The sequence below is a fragment of the Lissotriton vulgaris genome, chromosome 8 (genome assembly GCF_964263255.1).
Source record: "Lissotriton vulgaris chromosome 8, aLisVul1.2, whole genome shotgun sequence".
NCBI classification, from domain to species: Eukaryota; Metazoa; Chordata; class Amphibia; order Caudata; family Salamandridae; genus Lissotriton; species Lissotriton vulgaris.
Window position 1 is genome coordinate 138,786,082 of NC_141696.1, and position 23,892 is coordinate 138,809,973.

Sequence of the window (23,892 nt, forward strand, 5' to 3'; positions counted from 1 at the left end):
CTCACTTCTGCCCTGCCTTGGCCATTCTTTGCTCACCAACTCACCCATTCACTCACTCAGGGACACACACACCCACTCACAAGCATACTAATTGTACTTGCCCATCATCTACCCACTTACTATGACACTCAGTTGCTCACTCATTCATTCATTCACTCACCCCCTCATGCACCTAACGAACACACACACTCACTGACACCTATCCCCACACACGCCGGCTCACACACATACTAATTCTGCTCACCCATTCATTCATTCATCTTTCCATTCACTATAACAGTCCCTCACCCATCCACTCATGCATTCACCCACTCATGCACCTGACCAACACACTCACTCACTCAGCCACCCACACATGCCCACTCATTCACATACTAATTCTGCTTGCCCATTCCTTCTAATCATTCCCTCACCTGTCCATTCATGCACTCACCCACTCACTCACCTGACCAAAACACCCACTCACCCAGGCACGTACACACACTAACTCGCACAGTAATTCAGCATCGCTATTTATGTACCCACTCACTCTATGACCCAGACATTCACCCATCCACTCATGCACTTGACTAGCACACTCACCCAGCACCGCACATACCCACTAACTCACATACTAACTCTGCTTGCCCTTGCACTCATCTACTCACTCACTCACCCACCACTCATGCATTCACCTACTCACGCACCTGGCCAACACATCCACTCATTCTTCCACTCACTTAAAATCCCCCAAAACAGTGCCAGGAATCCTAAGTAATGTATTGATGAGGCTAAGTTTCATCGTTTTGGAGGAACAGAGATACAACGTTTCGTCAATGGTTTCATATTTTCTCTGGACAGTAGCGATGATTCAATATTATTAATAAACCACATTTTGCCTAAATCGATTGTCTGCAGTATTAGAACCCAACGTTTCACGTCTGAAACTAGAGTACAAACACACTCCCACCCGGACGCAGAAGCCTCAGTGCGTGGTGGTGACAGGGTTAAATGGCACGCAGCTGCATTATGACGGCACTCTCAGCTTTAAACCCGGCTTAACTCTGTCCAGACAGTTACTGGAGTGTGATATAAATTATTGTGTTTTTCCATGAATGTCTTCTCGGCCCACTCACCCAGAAGGAATACATTATGCATAAAAGCAGAGCGCGTGGCGTCTCTGCGAGGGCGCGCGCTGCTCGCCGCCCACAGCCTCTTACAGCCCCTCCTGCTGCTGGGCGCGAGACATTTTTGGGCAAAACTATCATCCGAGAGTGTCCACTGAAGAGCTGTTGACAGATGATTCCAAAGCACTTCTCACGACATAGCGGAAAAACAATTAATGTTTCGTGTTAAACTTCTGTATCTGGCATCGAAAATTATGAGCAAGTATTGAAAATCGTTTTTTACAATTTATAAAATATCAAGGTATTCACAGCAAATTGTGCAATTTACAAATAATATTTTGGGGATGAAGTTGTATTGGTTTGCCTATTTTTACATTTTTTGTCTTTCTTCGTTGTTTTTGAAGTTCTCTTACGGGGTCTGGCTTTTCAGTAGAACAGAGTACATGTTTTGATTGGGCAAAGGTTGGGTGCTTCCACGAAAGTAAGTGCTTACCCTCCACACAACAGTGAATATTTTGTTTGTTAAACAGCTGCCTAAGCTTGCAGCATTATTGCTTCCTTGAAATGTCAAGGCAGGTGGGCACACACACGGCACTGTAATGCTGTTAAAGTTTCTTAGATAAGTATGTATTTTACAGTGTTTATTTTTGTCTAGCAGCAGCAGAAATGTGAGGAGGGCAGTCATCTATTGCTAATTTCTAGACCCGGCACCACCCCTTCCATCATCAACTTTAGACTTGTTATGAGAGCAGTAGGGGATGCTCAGGTCTACAAATGAGGTTCACTCGTTTTTTCAAAGTTATTGCATATGTTCACCTTGTTTCTTGTTAGAAAAAAGTATTATTGCAAAAATATACGTGTGTCAGGAACCAGTAACTCTAAAGAGATCAGAATGAAGGTCACATCTAAGGGGTAGCACAGATCTGCACAGAGCAATTCTATTTGCACAGACTTGCGTTGCTTGTGCATAATGCATTGGTCACCTAAACACCATCGGCCACATGCATCAACCTATTTAGGAAGTGCAAACGGTGCGAATCGGTAAATTCGGCCGTTTGCGATTCCTAAATAGGTTTTTGGGATGCATCAAACATTTTTTGGCAAAATCGCTATTTTTAGTGAATTCCAAAAATGCGATTGCTTTTAAGGAATCGCAAATTTGCGATTCCTTAAAAGCAATGCATGATTACTTTTAAAATTGCGAATTCGCAATTAGGGGGTGCAAATTACCACGAGGGTGAACCTCGTGGTAATTTGCGAAAATGTATTAAAATGCTCAAAATTGCATTTTAAAACACTGTCATGTTACAGACACACATGTCCTTAGGACATGTGTGTGTGAAACATGCACTTCAAAATACATTTCAGGGGTGCAGGGGGGGGTCCTTTGGACCCCCCCCCTGGACCCATGGAATGCATTAACATTTTGCGAATCGCTAATTGAAATTCGCAAAATGTCAATGCCTTCCCATTGATTCCTATGGGCCAAATGGGAAATCGCAAATTAGAATTCGCATAATATTTGCGATTCGGTAAAAATTGCGAATTTTACCGAATCGTAAATATTATGCGATTTAAATCATGCATCCCATTTTGCGATTCCTTATTTGCGATTCCCTAAAAATCCCAAATAAGGAATCGCAAAACCGTACTTTGATGCATGTGGCCGCATATGGGTATACACCTGTTACAACGCATTTGTTACAACGCACTACCGTTACAACGCGACTTTTACAACGCATACCATTACAACGCATTGCGCTGGGGGGCGCTCTAGGATAGGGAATAAGTATAATTTACTATCCAACACCTTCCCTAGGGTCCACGGGGACTGGAGTTAGAATAGTAAATTATACTTACCACTATCCAGCACCTCAAAGCGCTATGCGTTGTAATGGTATGCGTTGTAATGGTCGCGTTGTAACGGTAGGTAGTTGTAATAGTATGCGTTGTAACATGGTACATCCCGCATATGTGGTAGCCGAGACCAATTGGTCAGAGTATAAATGGAAGCACACTCACCCACCACACCTCATTTAATTATATATTAGTGCATAGTGTGTTTGAGTGGATTATTCTGATTAATTTAATTAAACAATTCAAATGACCAATGTTTTAGTCCATCTAGAAAACTCCCCAGCAGCTGCAACCCTGGTGCATTGGGTTGCGAAAATCTCCTCTGAGAGTCCCATGTGTTTGCACTGCTTCACCTGCCCTATGCATCCGATCATAATGTTCTTGAGATAGCTCGTGACACATTAGGGAGGGGGTGTTAAAGGTAGGTCCAGGTGGGCAGGATTAGGGTCAGAGTTTCAGGTTGTAAATGAGTTCAGATTATAATCAGTGTATGTAAATGTATCTTACATTGATATCCTGATATATATGTCCTGGATACGGCCCACCTGGACCTATGTTGAATGCACCTGCACTACAGTAAAGCTGTCAGGATTGTCACTGAATGTCATTGCTCATGTTGAACCTACTTTTCACCTTGCTCCTTGCATGTTGTGTTTTTCAGTGCCTGGCTGAAAGACACTGTCCATCCAGTGATTGGCCAACTGGACCTGCGCATCACATCTGTGACGGGGTTGAACATCCGTCCACCATACGCCGAGTATCTACAAGTGGTGAATTATGGGATCGGCGGGCACTATGAGCCCCATTTTGACCATGCGACGGTAAGTAGCTGCCTGCGAACGAGCAAAACACTAAATGGTATCTTAAGATGCACTAAAACAATGGACAGAAAGACAGGGATTTTGTCCCTTCAAGGTTTCTTTATCTCAGTTTGCACAAGCTTTTTCCTGTGCTTGGCACCGGCACTTAATTCTCAATACCGAATGAATGACAGTCTACCACATGGTGACGCTGTCTGTCTAATTTTGAGATGAGCACAACAACAGTGTTTAATAATTTAATATCCTTTAAGAAGGAATAATTCCTTCCGTCCACACCATTCTTATAGATTTGGGGCCTGGAATAGTCTTAATTGTCACACTTGTAGGAGTGTGACGTTAGTAGTTCTGCTGGTACTGTCATTGGCGGTGTTGGTAAGGGCAGTGGGTGGTGCAAGCTGCAATGACCCTCTTGAGAAGGGCCCTAGCACCTAGGTTTTTTACAAATTAAAATGCTGCTTCATCTGCATTCCCCTCTGGACACAAGCCAATCAGGGATGGAGTTGGAGAAAGTCAGCAGATTCAGAGCTGGATGTTCCCTGGAATCCTCAGTCCATCAAGCGCTGCACGAAGCCTCGATGAAGTAGAGCACAAAGTTCTTATAGGCACATATATGATTTCAGCTACGGAACAATGGCATTGGGAACTGTGTCAGACACTGAAGGATTGGAAGATTTTATGAATGTATTTCCTCCTGTAAAACCTATGGCATTTGAGTCAATTTATTAAAACGTTGCACTGTATACCACGGTACCACTAAAAAGAATTCTCATAGAGGATTTTTTTTATTTACATAGTTTTATATAGCGCTGGCTAGACCGGGAGGTATCAGAGCGCTTTACATGAGGATCAGCGTGTTACAGGTTGCAAAGTTACATCAGTTACACGGAGCCAAGTATAAACAAAGAGAATAACAGTGATAACACAATAACAAGAGTTATTAGCGCATAGTATGCATAGCCAGGACACACGGGCTAATGGGGAATGGAAGGTAAAGAGGGAATGGTAAAAAGGGAAAAGGAATACAGAAAGTGTCAGACAGACCGGCAAGGCGAAAGTACGTCAGGGGGACAAAGCAGTTAAGTGAGAGACAGACAAACCGGCTGGGGACCAACAATCCAAAACAACCTGAGTAAAGGTGAAAGTATATGAAGAGCGGGGTGTGGGAGGCCAAAAGGGAGGGGGGGTAGACTAGAGGAAAGGTCAATTCAAGCAACACGGAGTAGTCCAGCAGGAATGAGGATCGGACGAAACCGCCAAGATGGAGGACTCACAGGAGCCAATAGCATTATCACAAAATGGCGGGAAATACAAAAGTCAATCCAAAAACCATAAAGGTAGCTGACTCAACGGTTCAACGCAGGGCTAGAAAAGGGAGGCAGCCATGGGATGATGGAGGGAGGAGGCTGGGCAGGGAAGGAAAAACACAACAGGGAGACGAAGAAATATGTCCAATGTCCTGCTGATATCCCTCCACAACTCCCTGAAAGTGAAGCAGTCACTCATTCAGTGGGATAGGTGCCTGATATTGAGGTCACTTCCAGTTCTGCCTCTAGCGCCCAGTCCAGCCCTACTAGACCTTGTAAAAAGATGAGAGGCGATGTGTTGGATGGAAGTCTGACTTGTAATATTCGATGCGCCACATTTATTCCTTCTTGTTTATTTGTTGCAGTCTGAACATGTTCATCTATTGTCCTTGCTAATAATGAACAATTTCTATCTCAATACAGTCATTGACAAGCCCGGTCTACAGAACAAATGCTGGGAACAGAGTCGCAACCTTTATGATTTACGTAAGTATGGTACATGGGCATTACTCCTTAGAGCAACGTAACATTGTTTGTTTTCGAGTTAGTGTTTCCAAATTAAATTATGTTCCTTCACTCACATTCATTCTGTTTAACCTGGTAACCCCTATTCTGCAAAATTATTACCCTTACCTTCTCTGTAGGAACTTCACCAGCTAATACTTAGAGGAATTTGTGCAAAGAAATACAGAATATTCTGAGTTTAACAGCTTCGGACAGAGTAAAATGTGCTGTACTACGGTGTTATCACCAGTGCATAATTTGAGCTGGTGGTTTCTGGTGCTTGGTACTGGTACTTAATTGTCAACACCTGCGCTTGTGACTGTCTGCCACAAGGGCGCGATGCCTGGCTAATTTAGAGGTGAGCACAAAAGTTAATTATTAATTCAGCATAAATTAAAAATGGCCATAACCTGCAGCCCAAGCCAATATTATAGCTTTGTGTCTTGACTAGTCCAAATTGTCACACTTGTAGGAGTGTGATGGTTATTAGTTGTATTTTTGCTATCATTTGTAGCAAGGCAGGTGCAATGTGTGTTGCAAGCTTCAGTGGCCTCCTGACGAGAGCCCTGGCACTTCTTCTTTAGCAAATTAAGCACTAGTTATCACTCATTGTGAGGTGTGAAACTCAGAATGGTGAGGTGATACCGCCCCTGAAAAATACCTCACCATGAGATATCAGTATTTACCTGTGGCAGAATTTTTTTTGAAAAACTTTATTGTGCAAAAAATAGCATTACAAGTATGGGCCTACAACCACAAGGGCCGGCCGCTAGAACATGTGAAGCAATTGTATAAACTCACAAAGCAGCGACCGCTCTCTAGTGGTCCAGCATAGTACAGGATACCTTTTTGGCAACACAGGATGTAGGCAGGATATAGATGGTTTTAATTTTTAGAAACAGAACAGAAAGGAAAACAAAAGAACAAAACTCAAGGCGAAAGGCATTCTAGACAATGTCGAGCTCCGATGGGGGGGACCTACAATACCGAATAACGAATCAGGAGGGCATGAAAGATAATCGGGGGGGAGGCAGTGGGGAAGTCAGACAATAGGAAAAAGGAGTAAATCGTTTCAGGAACCTCAGGATCAGGGGGAAAGTGGAATGTCCGGAGTGTCTTCAAAGGGGGGGGTGCAGATGTTCCCTCGGTAGGCGTTCCATTGACCCCAAATTTTACTCCACGCCCTAGGCTTGCCCTTAGCCAAATATACCGTCTTCTCTCTAAACATGCACCAGTCCATATTCTCCTTCCATACCGACACGGTGGGAGGCCAATATCTCTTTTTGCGATCATGTTCCCCAGTGCCGCCCACCGGGCCTGAGCAACGTTGTAATCATTCGGCTCCCACACATTCAACAAACATCTAGGAGCCTCAGGCAGCAGAGCGACCCCGGTAACACATTCCATGACCGCATGCACCCGCTGCCAATACGCCCCCACCTCCCGACACTCCCAGAGGATGTGGAGAAAGGTGGCACTCAGTCCACATCCGCGCTTACACAACCCATCCAAGGAAAAACCCATCGCAACCAAACGAGGACCCGTAACATACACACGATGAAGAATTTTGAGCTGGACGAGACGGAGACGTGCAGGAATGGCGACCTCTTTCGGGGAGGATAAGGCGGACTGCCAGTCCTCGTCATCTAACTCCAACCCGTCTCCAGTCCAGACCTCTCTGAGACGCACAAGGAGATCTGCCCGATTGTTAATTAGTTTCTTATAGATCAAGGAGATCGTACTATCGGGCAGATGACCGTCAAGTATACGGTCCTCGAGTGGGGAAGATTCAGGAACCGTAACACCAGCTGTGAAGACAGACAGCAAGGCGTGGTGAACCTGCACATATCTGAAGAATTCCCGATCCCCCAACTCGTACTCACTTTGAAGCATCGCGAAGGTCTTCACCGTGCCTTTCACCCAGAGATCACCCACTCTGCTAATACCAATCATATCCCAGTTCTCAAAACCCTTCGTTGTCCAGAGGCATCCCAATTGTTCAGAAGCATACAAAGGGGTCGCTCGCGTCAATCGATCATTCCATCCCATGGCCGCATTGGCATCTTTCCACACACGCACCGCAATCTTAGTGGGTCCCGTTAGGTTCCTCCCCGCCGTCCGAGAGTAGAGGGCTCTATTGAAGTTGCCACCGGGCAACTAATATTTGTCCATCTCGAAAGCAGGAGTCGGACCGGGTGCATACGTAGCATGGTTGATGGCGGACAACTGGGAGGCCCAGTAATACCTCCTGATGTCCGGGAGCACGATGCCCCCGTCATACCAGGGGAGAGTTAGTTTCGCAAGAGCGATGCGTGCACGACCGTCCCAAACGAGCCTCCTCTGCAATTCTTCCACTTCCCGAAAGTAGGCCACCGGAATAACGTCAAAAGAATTTTGAAGTGCGTAGAGAAATTGAGGCAGAGACATCATTTTAAAAAGTGCCGCTCGACCGAGTGGCGACAACGGCAATCTACGCCACTGAGCCACGTCCAACTTTAATCGTCGGAGAGGAGGAAGGAGATTATGCTCGTAGCGGGCAACTGGATCTAACGATATGTAGACTCCCAAGTACTTGAAGCCTGCTTGCGAGATTTGAAAGGGAAACCTATTCGGCAAGGGGGGAGGGCCGCCCGAGATGACATACACACACGATTTGGACCAATTAATAATCAAGCCGGAGTTCTTACCGAAAGAAGTGAGAACGCCGAACAGGACGTTAAGGGATTTACGAGGGGAGGTAAGGTACAGGAGGATATCGTCGGCGTACAACGAGACACGATCTTCAAAATCGGGGGTCCACTGAATGCCCTTTATCGACGGCTCCCCTCGAAGCCAGGCTGCGAGCGGTTCTAGAGCAAGAGCAAAGAGCAAGGGGGACAACGGGCATCCCTGCCTAGTACCCCTCCCGAGAGCAAAGGACTGAGACACTCTGCCATTAACGACGACCTGAGCCAACGGATCCGAGTATAAAAGTCTAACCCAACTGATAAATTCCGCGCTGAAACCAAACTTCGCCAGAGTGGCCCAAAGATATGGCCATTCAATCGTGTCAAAGGCCATCGTGGCGTCCAAGGAAGCCAAGATGGCCGGCTCCGGATGAGACTCCGCACTAGCGAGAACGCCGTGTAGGCGACGCAAATTAAGAGCACTGTTCCGGTGCGGAATGAAACCGGATTGATCCGGGTGGATCAGGTCACAAATTACAGTGAGTAAACGATTAGCGAGAACCTTGGCAAGAATCTTCGGCTCGGCATTCAATAGGGAAATAGGCCTATACGACGCACAGCGATCACGAGGCTTGCCCTCCTTAGGAATTACAACTATAGTAGCCAGACGCTGGTCACAAGGGAGGGTGCCAAGCTCACGTGACTCCCAGAACATTGCGCGAAAATAAGGCGCGACTTTGTCCGGGCGCAGTTTGTACAGTTCGATAGGCAAGCCATCAGGGCCCATAGCCTTGCCAGAACGGACGGAACGGATTGCGGTAGCAATCTCATCGACCGACAACGGGGCCTCCATGCGCTCTCGATCCTCCTCAGACAGACAGGGCAGTGCAATGTCCCTCAGCAGCAAACGAGAGTCATCTTCGTCTCTGTCGGACACCGGGGAGTAGACCACATGAAAATAATCGGCAAAACACTCTACAATCTCGCCAGGGTCAGTCACGCACACACCATCCGAAGTCTGAAACACAGGGACCACACGATTCGCTCTTTCCTTTTTATCAAGCCAGGCGATCAATTTACCCGCCTTATCCCCAACATCATACAATCTACCCTGCTGTACCCTGTACATTGTCTTGGCAGCATCTGTAACAAGGGATTTATAATCAAACTGCTTCAAACTAAGGGCGTGGAGTCTCTCCCGGGTGACGCCTAAGTCTAGATCAGCCTCCAACTCCAGTATTTCAGCCTCCAGACTCACAACCTCCTCAAATCTAGCCTTCTTGGTCTCAGCTATTAAAGATAGGGCCTGTCCACGAATGACAGTTTTGAAGGCTTCCCACAGGGACACAGAGGACAAAACGGACCCCTCATTTTCCAGGAAGTAGTGATCTAGGGACTTTATCAGGCTGCTATGGGTCTTGGGGTTGCGCAAGTACCATGGATTGATAGGGGCGATCCGCCCCGCAGCGTGTATCCCCATATCAAAACTAAGCCACAAAGGAGAATGATCTGAAATGCCTCGGGCCAAGTGTCTGATCTCCCTAACGTAGGAAGACTGGACAGCAGGCATAAGGATGTAATCAAGCCTGGATAGACTCCCATGAGCCCCGGAGTGAAAGGTGTATTGACATTGCGTCGGGTGCATTAACCTCCAGCAGTCCACCAGACCAAAGGTGTCTATGAACCCACCGAGCCAAGATTGGGAAGTGGGAAGATCCCTGGGAGGGTGGCGATCCAAACTGCCTGAAAGCACAGAATTAAAATCCCCGCCCATGAGGAGAAGACTGTCAGGGAGCTCCAGCATCATCCAGCCAACATCCGAGAAAGTGGAGGTCTGGAGACCTGGGGGAACGTATACAGTAACCAATGAAAGAGTCTTACCCTCCCACCTACCAGTGAGGGCGGCGTAGCGCCCTCTATCATCAAGGACAACATTATCAATCTCTATAGGGAGAGAAGACCGGATCAAAATACCAACCCCTCTGGAGCCAGTGGTGAACCCCGAGTGAGCAACCAATCGGAAACCCCACCTATTCATAGCTTGACACATATTTCCCACCAAAGGCGTCTCCTGCAAGAGTACCACATCAGGAGACAAACGACGCAAATATTGCAGTACAACACCCCGTTTTATACGATCCCCCAATCCATTGACGTTCCAAGATACCAACCTCAACCCACTACCCCCCATCCCCACAAGTGATGGATAAGTCACCCCACGAAGAGCAGGACACCTGAAGCAAAGAAAAAAACAATATGCCGCATTGAGAAGGAAAAGCACACATACAAACACCCCATCCCACCCCCCAACCAACACCCGTTACAACTCCCCCCTCCCTGCACCCCTGCAGTAGACTTAGAAGCCACCCCAAAATGCAGTGTGCCTGTCGCCCTAACAACCCCATGCTACAAAAAGACCCCGGAGGAGGAAAGAGGCCCGTCACTACCTGCCACCCAGATGTGGACAACAATGAAACATACTATAAAATGATAGAGCCCAGCTGAGAAATGTCCAATGTTCGGAGGTCAGGGACCGAAAAGTCACCTCTGTGTAGGCTCACCACCCTCGGCACCGCCAGGGTGCTCCGTCCGATCGCCTCGGTCAGGCAGGGAATCCAACCAGTCACTCACATTGTCCGGTCGATCGAAAAAGAAGGTCCGCTCCTCATACTCCACTCGAAGCCTAGTAGGGAAAAGCATCGCGTACTTTAGTCCCAGGTCCCGAAGACGTCGTTTTACCCCCTGAAAACCCATCCTTTGTCTCTGGACAAGTTGAGTGAAGTCCGGGAAAAAATTGACAGAGGAGTTCTCAAATTTTACCGGGCCGTGCACTCTCGATGCCTGCAGGATCGATTCCCGGTCTCTGAAGTGGAAAAGTTTTGCGATGATAGGCCGCGGAGGGGCGCCCGGCTTGGGCTTACCACCCGGAACACGATGTGCACGCTCCACTGCAAAAAACTTGCTGAGTCCAAAGAGGGAAAGATGGTTCAGGACGAGATCTTCGACCAGGAGATCCACTGAGTGAGTCTCGGGATTTTCTGGGACACCTATGACGCGAATGTTGTTGCGTGGCACCCTGTTCTCAAAATCCTCCAGCCGGTGGGACATCAAGTCATTGGCCGATTTCAGATTGCCAAGTTCTGTTTGGAGTTCCGACACATCGGCCGTGAGGCTGGAAGTCTTCAGGTCCAATGACTTCACTTTCTCATTGGTCTTGGACAGGTCGGCCCTGATCAAGGTGACATCAATGGCGACTGTGTCGATTTTACGAGCCAGAGCCTCATATTGCTGGCCTATGGTCTCCTTCATGTTGGAGATGGCGCCCATAATGTCCTGAAGGGACAGATCAACAAGGGCGGACGGGTGCTCTTTGGCGTCCTCTGGGGTACGACTGGGGAGTCCGGGGGATCCTTTGGACTGAGTGTATCGGTCCATAACGTTTGTCTGGACCGGTCTCCCACGAAGAGGTGTCTTTGTCTTCCGCTTATCAGCATCACCCCTGCCAGCCATGTTGGAAGATGCGCCCCGGAGGGGCCCGCGAGACCTGGTGAAAATGGCCGCCGGCAGGCCGGGCACCAACAGACCACAAAAGCTGGCTCGTACGGCCAAGACAAAGTCACAAAGTGATCCAAAAGGCTGTGATGTTAAAGCATTGCTTGCATTAAATGGAGGCTGGACTGGCCCCCAGCCGAGCGAAACGGACTCTCAATCAGACCGTGCCGGGATCCAGAAACGAAACCGAAAGTTGTGATAGGGCTACCAAGGAGACCCCACTGCCGTTGTTGTTCAACGTCGTCCCGGATCCACAAGTCGCCCAGCTCCCGGCTCGCCTCCAGGTGGGCCCAAAAAGGTCAGATCGATGTAGTTTCGATTGCCCAAGTCCGATTTAAATTCTGAAAAGAGTTATGGACTCAGTCGAGGTTCATCTCAAAGAATCCGTCCAAGAATTCAGGATATCATCAGGATAGATTGCGAAGGGTGGCGAGGGTCCGGGGAGCCCTGTGCTCACGCGACCATCTTGGATGCGCGCTAAGCTCCTCCTCGTCACCTGTGGCAGAATTAAAGCACTTAATTACAGGCATGAGAGACAGGATCTTCAAATGCAGGAATGAACCCCATTGAGGTTTGTGGTCTTGTGTGTGATGTTCCCCACTGCAAGCAGCAGTGGAGGAGTTAATTTCACCAGCGCAATCAAAGGAGCAGAACCATTGTGACCTAATGTTTAAAAGTCAAAACACACTATCATCATTTACCCAGTTATGGCTAAGATGCTGTCATAATATGCCTGATTTGTGTTCCCCTTCTCCCTCCTCACCTATCTAATGGGGCTTCACTTTCATGTCTAAAGGAAGGCAGTTGTCAGAGCCCTAGGTTCTGGTTCCACTGGTCAAAGGACAGTATTTAATAGAACAGAGGATGCTAGGCTACCTCCTACTTGATATGCTGATCACCTATTGTAGTTTGGATCTCATTTTGCAAAACAGGAACGTGTGGACAGTTTGGCCTCCAGGTATGAAATGTGCTTAATTTTTATGACTTTTCATTTTGTATTTTTCTTTGATGTTTCAGCTTAGTTCAGTAGAAGTCGGAGGATCCACAGCCTTCGTCTATGCTAACTTCAGCGTTCCGGTCATAAAGGTACGTTGCTGTTGTTCTTTGAGAAGGTCTCAATGTCCTGTATGAATTATCCCTGCAACATACATTCAACATGTTGAAAAAATGTCAGTGTATTGTTTTTTTGCAAAAACAATTGTTGTTGATGTTATATCATCAACAACAAAACAGGTTTTATAAACACAAGAGAGAACAATTAAGTTGGATGATAAGACAGGAAAGATAATTGTTTGTCTCAATTTAGCCTCACTTTTTGCCAAAACTGTTTCAATCAATCAATCAAGGATTTATAAAGTGCAGCAAATCACCTGTGAGGGTCTGAGAGCCCTGGAGCTGGTAACTGCTTCGTGAGATCTGTTCAATCAATGTAAATGTGGGGAAAACAAGGAGAAGGCACTAAAAAATTGGGGAAACAACAATGAGAAAACAGTGAAAATGAGGGGAAAGCAAGTAGAAGGCACTCAAAAACGGGGAAAAACAAGGAGAAAGCAGTGAGAACAATGGAAAAGCAAGTAGAAGGCACTCAAAAATAGGGGGAAAGCAGGGAGAAAGCAGTCAAAAAACAGGGCAAAAGCAAGGAGAAGAGAGGAGCAAGAGTGAGGCAGCAGGACCTGTGAAGTAGACGTATGATGGAAACTCTTGCTTTGTGACTTCAATGACGTGGAGAACACTGGTTCTAGTGTCTCCTATTGGCATACATTGCTTTTTTCAGTAGCATTCAAATGTTCAAACATGTTTTTTTATTTCTACTTAGATACCCGTTCCCAGACCAAGTATCTGAGCAAATAGTTTTGGCTTCAAATCCGACTTTTAGTTCTACTCTGATTGACTTCCTGTTTGCCATCATAAATCTAAAAGCTTTGGAGGTCTTAGTTAAAATACGGTCCCACAATCCTTGTCATGGGGGTTGTGTTGCCAGCTGCTCTAAGATATGAATGACAACCTGTGTTTTTATCATAGTAGAATTTGCTGAGGCTTAGAGGAGTATAATATAGCCAACCATTATAAAAGTATTCAATATAAAAAAGGTGTGAGGCCCATAGCACATTTTTTGCTCATACTTTAATTTAATCCCATTCGGGTACATCGACCTCTTCACCTAACTTTTCCTGCCATTTATATAAAATATTAAGATCACTTACAACGTTTGAGGAATGCAGTCATTTTGTGAAATGCGCTTCTGTGCAATTATTGAAGTATTTATAAACTACCATTTCAACTGAAATGTTAGTGATTGTCAATACCAAAGTCATTCATTATATCTACTGGGAGAGTTCACCGTTGACTCATTAATTAATTACCTGTCATTAACCCTGATTTCATACTTTTTCTTTGATACATCCCATCATACAAAGTTTCCAGAAAAGGCAGATTTTTGATTATTTTTTAAAAATTGGCAAATAATGCTATATCCACTTTGTTTTTAATGCATATACGAAACAGACTAATCTTTATTTAATGTTGTTATAGATTTACAAGGAAGGATTTCTATAAAATAAATATATATATATATATATATATATATATATATATATATATATATATATATATATATATATATATATATATATATATATATATATATATATATATATAAATAAATGGAATATCCCTACATTAGAGTGCAGATATCTCTGTGTATTTTGAGAAGTCAGTGTTGAATTAATGGCGTCAGCGGTGACGTCCCCATCTGCACCACCAGCGATCAGGAGCAAATAGGCAAAAACGCATCTCAGTGAGGTCACGACGAGTAAAGCCAGTCAACCTCAGAAGCCCAAATGAACATCGAAGGTGGATGGAGCAAAGGTTGAGAGAGTCATTGTATCGTATGTTAGCACCTCGTACTTGAGACCGGCCCGACTTTGTGTACATCAGAGTGCTTTGGAGCTGGGCTCTACAACGCAATGAGCTAAGTGGTGGAATGTGGGGGTATGCAACATTAGTTGGCTGTTTATTTTACCAAAGAGGCACGGACTGAAATTAAAACTGTCAGCAGTTAAAAAACAGAAGGGTGCCGATTTTGTTTTTAAAAGTGTAATTTTTTTGCACAATACGTACTCAACATTGCCTGGCTTCTCGTTGGGAATATTAAAAGGACATTAGTCAACTTACTGCCACATTGAAACGGGGAGCTAGCCCTTTAACATTACCACATGGTTAAAATTGATTGAACGCATGTGGACGTATAAAAAGCAATTTACAGTGCGCTTTTGCAGTTGTATTCACTGAAAAAAACAAAGGTTACAGGGACGTTATAGTTAGGCTCACATTATACAGGCAAAAAACCATAGAAATTCAACAGTTATAGTTACCTCAGCTAACTATAACTTACACCCCCGCAATGCACTGATTATGACCTCACATAATATATCACCCTTGACATAGTCAGTGACACCACTCAGGACATCACTGATTACATCTCAAATGACATCACTGATGACATCATCCATTGAGTGTGAGTGTTTCGTTTCATAAAGATTTTTTCATTTAAAGATTTATACTAAGCTACTACATTAGTATACATTCTGTACTACTAATGAGTGAAACTATTTCTAACATATGTTATCTGACTGGCTGTGTGACTCTGTATCAGTGTATGAGTGGGGGTGGGAGTGAGTGGGTGTATGAGTGGCTGCATGAGTCTGTGAGTGGGTGTCTGGGTGTCTGGACTGTGAGTGGGTGTGTGAGTGGAACTGTTGGTCTGTGAATGGGTGTGTGAGTGGTTTTCTAGGTGTATGAGTGGGTGTTTGAGTGGCTGTATTTGTGTGTGAGTGTGTGTGTGTGTATGAGTGGCTGTATGTGGGTGGAATGGGTGTCTCAGTGGCTGTATGAGTCTGTTAGTGGGTGTGTGAGTGGGTTCTGTGTCTCTGACTATGTGTGTGTTTGTCTATATGGTTCTGTGAGTGTGTATTAGTGGCTGTATGGGTGTGTGTGAGTGGATGTGTGAGTAGCTGTTTGGGTGATTGAATAGCTGTGTGACTAGCTATATGGATGAGTGAATGAGTTTGTGAGTGGTCGTATGGGTCAGTAAACTGGTGTGTGAATGGCTGTATTGGGTGAGTGTGAGCTGTGTGAGTAGCTATATGGGGCAGGGAGTGGCTGTGTGAGTGGGTATATTGGTGAGTGAATGACTGTGAGAGTGGCTAAATGGGTGAGGGACTGGATGTTTCAGTGGCTGTATGGATGAGTAAGCAGGTGTGCCTGTGGCTATATGGGTGAGTGCGTAAGTGTGTGAGTGGTTGTATGGGTAAGTGAGTGGATGTGTGAGTAACTATATGAGTTAATGAGAGTTGGTGTGTGAGTGGCTGTAAGGATGAGTGACTGGGTTTGTGAGTGGCTGTATGGGTGAGTGAGTGAATGTGTGGGTAGCTTTATGGTTTAATGAGAGTTGGTGTGTGAGTGGCTGTATGGGTGAGTGAGTGGGTATATGAGTGTCTGTATGGGTGAGTGAGTATGTGAGTGGTTTGCAGGTCTGTGAGTGGTCCTGTTGATGATGTCATCCGGGAGGTGATATAATTTGAGATGTCATGAGTGATGTCATGAGTGATGTCACTGATGATGTCATTAGTGATGTAATATGTGAGCTCATAAGCAGTGCACTGCAGGGCCGTAAGTTATAGTTAGCTCAGTGTGGGCTAATAATAAGCAGGAGTATGATGACTGATGGCTCAAATGGTATTTATTGATCAAGGCTGCACATATAACTTAAACAGCTAGTCACTGTTTATAATAGAACTCTCCTTCTTGTAGGTGGTTCACTATTTGTACAGTCTTATGAAGAATAAGGTACTGATTTCTGCTTCCGACAGAGATTAATTCAGATTGTCTGTTGTCTTGTCGTTCCGCTCAATGTCACCGGAAGCGTAGCAGAGGGACCCATGCAGCATTCAAAAAATAAATAAATAAATAAAAAAGAGCTTTGTTAGGAAAATATCCAGAACAGACCTGATGAGAGCTGGGAAGGGTAATGAGGGAGCAAAGCACACCACCGTCCGTCACCTGTGTGAAAAAGAAGGGCACTAGAGAGTCTTATGCTGTTTTAGAAACCTCCCTCCACCCGTTTTGCCGACTTTCCGCCCGGGGGACCTCTGCTGAACACACTCCCGAGGCGGGCACGTACCTGCCGCAGCCAGGCTCCTCCGGGAGCGTGGCTCACTTCTTCGCAGTGCCGGGTTAGGTCCGGCGCCTTCTTGAGCAGACCTGGTTCCCTCTCGCGGGTCGCTTCCTCAGCTCTGCCGTCGACGTGCGTTGCAGCTCCAAGGGCTGTAGCGGGAAAGCTGGCTGGCGGGTGCAGGTTCCTTTCCTGCCGGTCGGCTTCCTCTGCGTCTTCCTCCTCTGGCCTCATTTTCAATCTAGAGGCTTGGACGTCAGGGCCAATAGGGTGTAGAGTTCCGGGAGGGGGGTTGGGGTCAGGATCCTGCACATTCAGATCTTTAAAGACCCAGAGGACCTTGGAGGGCGGTTCAGACTGCAAAGAAAGGAGGGGTGAGATATAGCGTGGAAAATCATCACCTTCTTCCTCCCTCGTAGTGTTGGTAGCTGGCACCTCGTGACACATCCCCACCCCAGAATGTTCCCGCTCGGGGAACATAGGCACACGTGAAAGAAAGTCAGCGATACCCTTCTCAAGCCCCCTCCAATGGTGCACCTCAAACGAGAAAGGTTGTAGGGAGAGAAACCACTAGAGGACTGTGTCCTTTGTTGCGGCTCATCCATAGTAGGGGCGCATGGTCAGTGAATGGAATGAAATGGGAGCCTTCCAGGTAATATCGGAGTTTATCTACTGCCCACTTGATGGCTAAACACTCTTTTTCTATGATAAAGTATCTTTGTTCTCGGGGGAATAGCTTGCGGCTGATGAACAGCACGGGGTGATCAACGCCTTCTATGGAGGTTTGGGCAAGGACGGCTCCAATCCCCTGATTGGAGGCATCCATCTGGAGGAGAAAAGGTTTGGAGAAGTCTGGGGACCTAAGGACTGGGGTGGTGGTGATGGCTTTCTTCAAATCTTGAAACGCACGTAGGGCTACAGGGGAAGGGTGCGAGAGATCTTTGTTTTTCACCTGTTGTTTGAGAAGATCGGTCAGGGGAGTGTCTATGTCTGAGAAGCGGGGAATAAATCTCCTGTAATAACCCAATAGGGAGAGAAAGGCTCGGATCTCTTTCTTTGTGGAGGGAAAGGGGGTATCAATTATCGCCCTGATTTTATCACTCTGTGGCTCGATAACTCCATTTCCCAGGAGGTATCCAAGATATTTGACTCGTTGGTAACCAACACGGGATTTGTTTGCATTAACATGGAGGCCTGCTTGTTGAAGGGCCAAGAAAACCTTGCAACCGTCTTGTAGGTGTTTCTCCCAATTGGAGCTATATATAACTATGTCGTCAAGGTAGGCTGCTGAGTACTCTTGATTTTTTGAGAGGACTTTATTCATGAGCCTCTGAAAGGTAGCAGGTGCCCCATGGAGACCGAAGGGGAGGACCGCAAACTCGTAGTGACCGGTAGGGGTTGAAAATGCGGTCTTCTCCCGGTCTTCTCTCTTTAGTGGCATCTGCCAATCCCCCTTTGTGGGGTCCAAGGTGGGGATATATTCTGCATCTCCAAGCCTTTCGATAAGCTAGTCCACTCTCGGTAAAGGATATGCGTCAAATTTAGATATAGTATTGACAGCTCGGAAATCTATGCAAAAGCGCACAGAGCCGTCAGGCTTTGGCACGAGAACTATGAGGGGGACGACCACTCACTTTGGGAGGGTTGTATCACTCCCATTGTTATCATGTTGTCTACCTCTATATTAATAGTAGGCCTTCTTGCCGCTGGTATGCGGTAGGGACTTTGCCTGATGGTTTTACCCGGTGGAGTGGATATGGTATGTTCAACGAGACTGGTTTTTCTGGGATAATCGGAAAAGAGGGAGAAAAATGGTAGAAGAATCCCATGTAAGGCGTTTTTCTGATGGTCTGATAATGCTTTGTCTATATCCACCTGTCCCAGGGTGGTTTCCTGCTCTTTTGAGGTGTGTGTGACATGCATGTTTTGGGGTATTGGACCAAGCCACTTCTTTAGAAGATTATTATGATACATTTGGGATTTCTTAGGTGTTAACTGCACAAGGTAGGTAGGGAGTCCTATCTTTCTTATAATGCGAAAAGGTCCCTTGCATTTCGAGCTGACCTACATTATATTGGAGGGTAGCAGGCCCAGAACCCAGTCATCTACATTCAGTTGTCTCCACTTCTTCCCCTTATCATAGAAGAACTGTTGTTTTGTTTGAGCTTTTTGTTGGCGTCAGCAAACTCCCTTAGTTTATGGATTCGGGCGCGTAAGGCCGAGTTTTTCTTGTTCCCAAGCTTTTTTAGTGATCTCGAGGTGGTCTCGCGGATGCCTCCCGAAAAGAAGCTCAAACGCTAAGCAACCTAAACTGCGGTTGGCTACGAATAACAAAGAGGGCTAGGGGGAGAAGCATATCCCATTCTCGACCCTCAGTTGTAAGCATTTTTTTAGAGAGAGTTTCAGAGTGGCATTATACCTCTCACAAAGACCATTGGTCTGCGGATGGTATACTGAGGTCTTTATGTGTAAGATATCGTGGGTTTTAGAGACTTGGGACATTAAACATGAAACGAAGGGGGTCCCCTGGTCAGTAAGTACCTTTTTAGGAAACCCAACTCGTGAGTACAGCTTAAATAATTTGACACTTATGTTCGAATTTGTGGGTGATCTTAGGGGAAAAGCTTCAGGGTATCGGGTTGCATAGTCTACAATGACTAATGCATATGAATTGCCTTTTTTGTGCGAGGAAGGGGGCCTATGAGGTATGTATGTATGTATGTATGTATTTATTTCTTATATAGCGCAACCTTTCACCCTACAGGTATCTTGGCGCTCAGATTATTGCACAAGGCCCCCCTTGCAGTAGCATGGTCAGAGAGAAAGGGAAGGAGCTGGAACTTAACTGCCTCTAGGAAACAGCCAAGTTTTTAAGCTTTTCCTGAACGAGGTCAACGTGTTGGACTGTCTAATTCGAAGTGGTAGCTCATTCCAGAGTCGGGCTGCTGACGCACTGAAAGCCCAGCCTCCCATCCTAGATCGCTTAAATCTGAATGTCACCGCTAGGTTTAACGAGGAGGAGCGAAGCATCCTTTTCGGCTGGTACATTCCAACACGCTTAAAGGGTTTTCCCACGATCGGGAGGGGTTATAATGCGACAGCAGGTGCTTTATATGGGTTCTTATGCTGACATACCTCACACTCCTGACAATATTTGTTGACCTGTGAGTATATTCCTGGCCAGTAAAAGTTCTGTAGAACGATCTAAGTTGTTTTTTGTGTACAACCGTGTCCGGCTAATAGGTGTGTGTGCGCAAAGAATGAGATTTGTTCTCTAAAGTGTTGTGGTACTAATAACTGGGGGGAAGGTTTTTCGCTCTCTGTTCTATATAGAAGGCCATTAGAAATATGGAAGAGAGGATAGACTGGTGTTTGTCCTGCAGAGGTCGGTTTTGGCTGGGTCCATGCATGTTGTAGAGTGGGATAATTTTCTTGACTGTATCGGAAGCTATGATCAGTTAACCAGGGAGCTTTGGGTGAGGAGAGTGGTCTGGTTGGGAAGAAGGAAACTGGGATCTTGTAGATATTTTTTTAGCAGCTGTAAGAAACATGGGATTATCTAGACCCAGGATCAGATAGATCTTCAGGGAGTTTTGGTAATACGCCTAGCCTGGCCTGGAGTGTTTTCCCACCGGTAGAAGAACAGGGAGGTATACGACTGGGTAGTGTGGACGTCTCCATGAGCACACCCTATTGGGACATGCTCTTTGGCAGAAAGAGTAGAAGAGGGTATCAGGGATTCCCGGATGGAGGTGTGGCTAAGCACGCAATGGAAGCAGACGTGCCTGGGTAGAGCTCCGTGCTGAGCTCCCCTTACACAGACAATTTCCCCGTTAAATTTCCCTGCACACGGTCCCCGTCGACATCGAGGCTGTTGGCGACTGTTTCCCACACTTTGGCGAAGTTTGGAGCCGGGAGGCGGTCCCTGGTCGCTTCTGCGGGGGCGGGAAGCACGAACCCCTCCTGTGGACCCTCGGTGCCGGCATCTGCATCTACACGAGCCCGAGGCCGGGCACTGTGAGATGGGCCGGGCGTAATAGCCAGGCGGACACCGGACCCAGCGGACGCCAGAATTCTGCCCGTACTCCTCCTGCTGTCGGCGGAGATTGGCCGGGTGGAGATCCAGACTCCCTACTCGCCGTGACTCGATCGGGGAGCGACTGACCGCCTTGGGGGCGACTGACGGGAGCGGCCATCTTGGCAGGCTGGTCCCAACCGGGCCTGGGAGGGATTGGATCCGGGCACAGCGGGACAGCCCCGGCTGCGGCCGGGAACGACAAGACCCCCGAGGACCGCATCTGTGTCCCCTCCCTCCCCCTGGTGATGGCGAGCGGTTGCTATGAGGGGGGCCGAACCCCCTGGTCCCTGATTTCCAGTTGAACAACCGGTGCGGCCGTCTTAGTGGGACTTCCCTGCTCGGCGCGCGGATCGGCGCGGATTCAGGAACCTGCAACCCTGCCCGAGGCGGCCGCTGGAGGTGGCACTGTATGGACATTGCCCTCGCCGGCGCTGGTGGGCAGCGGAGTGCCCTGAGCCTCACGAACACAGTGATGAATTTTGTGGTATTGTGGACCTGACCCGGGGAGCCTAGTCCATCTGGCCCCCCTCCCTGTCGACGGAGCGCCCTGGCCGGAGGTCGAGTCCGGCTGGTACACGGAGGCATCTTCCTGCAGGTAACGGCGCTCGGACTTCCCTGTGCAGAGAGGCGGGCACGACCGGGGGGCAGCGTCCATGTAGAGAGAAGGCGCCTGTGGCTCTTTTTCAAGACATTTCTCCACCTCCTGGCCCTGGCTACATGTGCTGCTGCTTGTAGGCTGTGGTCCGCTTTTACTGGTGAGACACGCGGCGCGCTGACCAGTCCGGACCTATCTTTTGCCCTGCGTCTAAGGAGTGAGGGAGGTGTCACTGTTGACTAGACTGGAAACCTGAGCCAGCCCGCCCTACAACTGGAAACATTGCTCACCTTGGGGGGCCGGTGGTGGTCACCGAGACCGTTAAATGACTGCACGGCTGTCCAGTGCCCATTGCTGACATACGTCGGAAAGGCCGGGCCCGGCTGGGTGTCCGAACAATCGGGTGGGCTGTCCTGGTGCAAGCTAAGAGTGGTATCCATTATCTGTGCCAGGCCTACCCTTGTGGTGGATCGCCTGTCGCTCAGAGGACTTGAACTAAGGAAGGTGAAGTGATCTGAACATCTCATTGCGCCCACCTGGTGGCAGACTTCTCCCCTGCCGTGCAATACAGTTGCCGGTGTGCCTAGAGGGCGCTGTTGCTCTGTTGCTCCTTTTGGACAGTACTCACCTGTTGCTACTGGCACCGAAACATTCTCTACGTCACTGAGAGCCTTCTTTAAGAGCGGTTACACATAGACCTACACCGCATTGCTCATGTCTGGAGGGCCTAAGACGAGGGCCGGTACTGGTGGCGCACTGGTAAAGGGAAGGATGGCGAAACTGGCAGACCAGGATCAGACCGCCTCCAAGCTGGACACTATACTGGCGGCTATGAAGATCAATAGGGTAGCCATTGACCTCACGCACCTCCGAGCGGATCATAAGAAACTATCTGAGCGCACGGCTGCCCTTGAAGCTACCGTAGCCGATGTCACGCCCAAAGTAACACAAACGGACAAACATGTCCAGGATCTCCTCAACCGTGTAGAGTTCTTCGAAGACCGCGCTGAGGATGCGGAAGGGAGGGCGCGGAGGAACAACGTCCGTATCGTAGGACTGCCGGAAAGAATGGAGGGTAGAGAACCGGAAATACGAGTGGAGAAGTGGCTCATGGGCCTCCTTCCTGAGGGACCCCTTTCCCCACACTTTGTGGTGGAGCGAGCTCATACCAGCGAGACCCCCCCTGAGAGCTCCAACCCGAGGCCCCTGCTCATCCGAATATTGAATTACCGGGATCGTGATGCTGTGTTGCGAGAGACGAGGAAGCTGTCTGAGGTTAGGGTTGAGAACACAAAGATAATGCTCTTTCCTGATTATACGATACAGGTACAGCGCCAGCGACACTCCTTTCTGACAGTGAAACAGCGTCTCCGCAGCCTGGCACTGAAATATTCTTTGCTTTTCCCGGCGCGGCTGCGTGTGGTAGCCCACGAAAAAACTCATTTCTTTGATACCCCGGAAGCGGTGGAAGCCTGGCTAGACTCGGGCACAGATGTGGAGCCCGGCGCCATGCCTACCGGGTCAACTGTGCGATGCAACCGAGGTCCCCGATGTCGCCGTAAGCGGAGGCTTTCGCCTTTGGGAAGAACACGGTTGGAAATGGATATGGGCCCTCCGACCGAACTCATGCACAGCGAACAACAGGAGGCTCTGCAGAGATCAGCGGCTCGCAGGAAGAAGACCCGCTCCTGGTGACTATCCCCGTGACCTTCCCAGAGATGATGAGCGCATATATGGCCTGCCGGACTCGCAGGTTTCAGCGGACCTACCCGATGTCCAGCCTCAAACAGCAGACTTTATTCATTAAAGACCACCTGACCTGTTTGCCCCTTCTTGCTAAGAATTGAGCTCCTTTGTGCCACACAATGGTTTTTTTTTTCCTTGTCTCGGTCTTGCCCCACTGGAACCCTGCTGGGACTGCCCTGCCCCTGTGGGGGGTGCCGGGCTAGCCTGATGAGTGCTCCAGAGACATAGTGAGTACCAGCCAGAACTAGTCCGAGGGGCCATAATGGCCTGTGGGGGAAGACACCCTCTACCTGCATATGTGCTGGGTTCTTAACTTCGGAGCCGAGTGCTAAGCGACCTCCCCCTGAACTCACGTTTTTTAAGCTCTCTAGAGCGTTTGGACGATAACATGTTCTGCTGTCGACCTTTTGGTATTGTATTGTTGTTCTCAATGTTTTCAGGATTATTCGCTTTTATGTATTCTGTTTCTCTACTATTACTGCGTAATGGG

At 47.7% G+C, this 23,892-nt stretch overlaps 1 protein-coding gene across 1 annotated transcript in view; it reads left to right on the forward strand.

The window, feature by feature from the left end:
• P4HA3 (prolyl 4-hydroxylase subunit alpha 3) overlaps window positions 1-23,892 on the forward strand; it is a 265,687-nt gene that overhangs the window by 205,832 nt on the left and 35,963 nt on the right. The window contains exons 9-11 of the mRNA XM_086933242.1: window positions 3,625-3,784; window positions 5,512-5,574; window positions 12,828-12,896. Coding sequence (XP_086789368.1) covers window positions 3,625-3,784; window positions 5,512-5,574; window positions 12,828-12,896 — 292 coding nt within the window. The remainder of the gene's footprint in view (window positions 1-3,624; window positions 3,785-5,511; window positions 5,575-12,827; window positions 12,897-23,892) is intronic.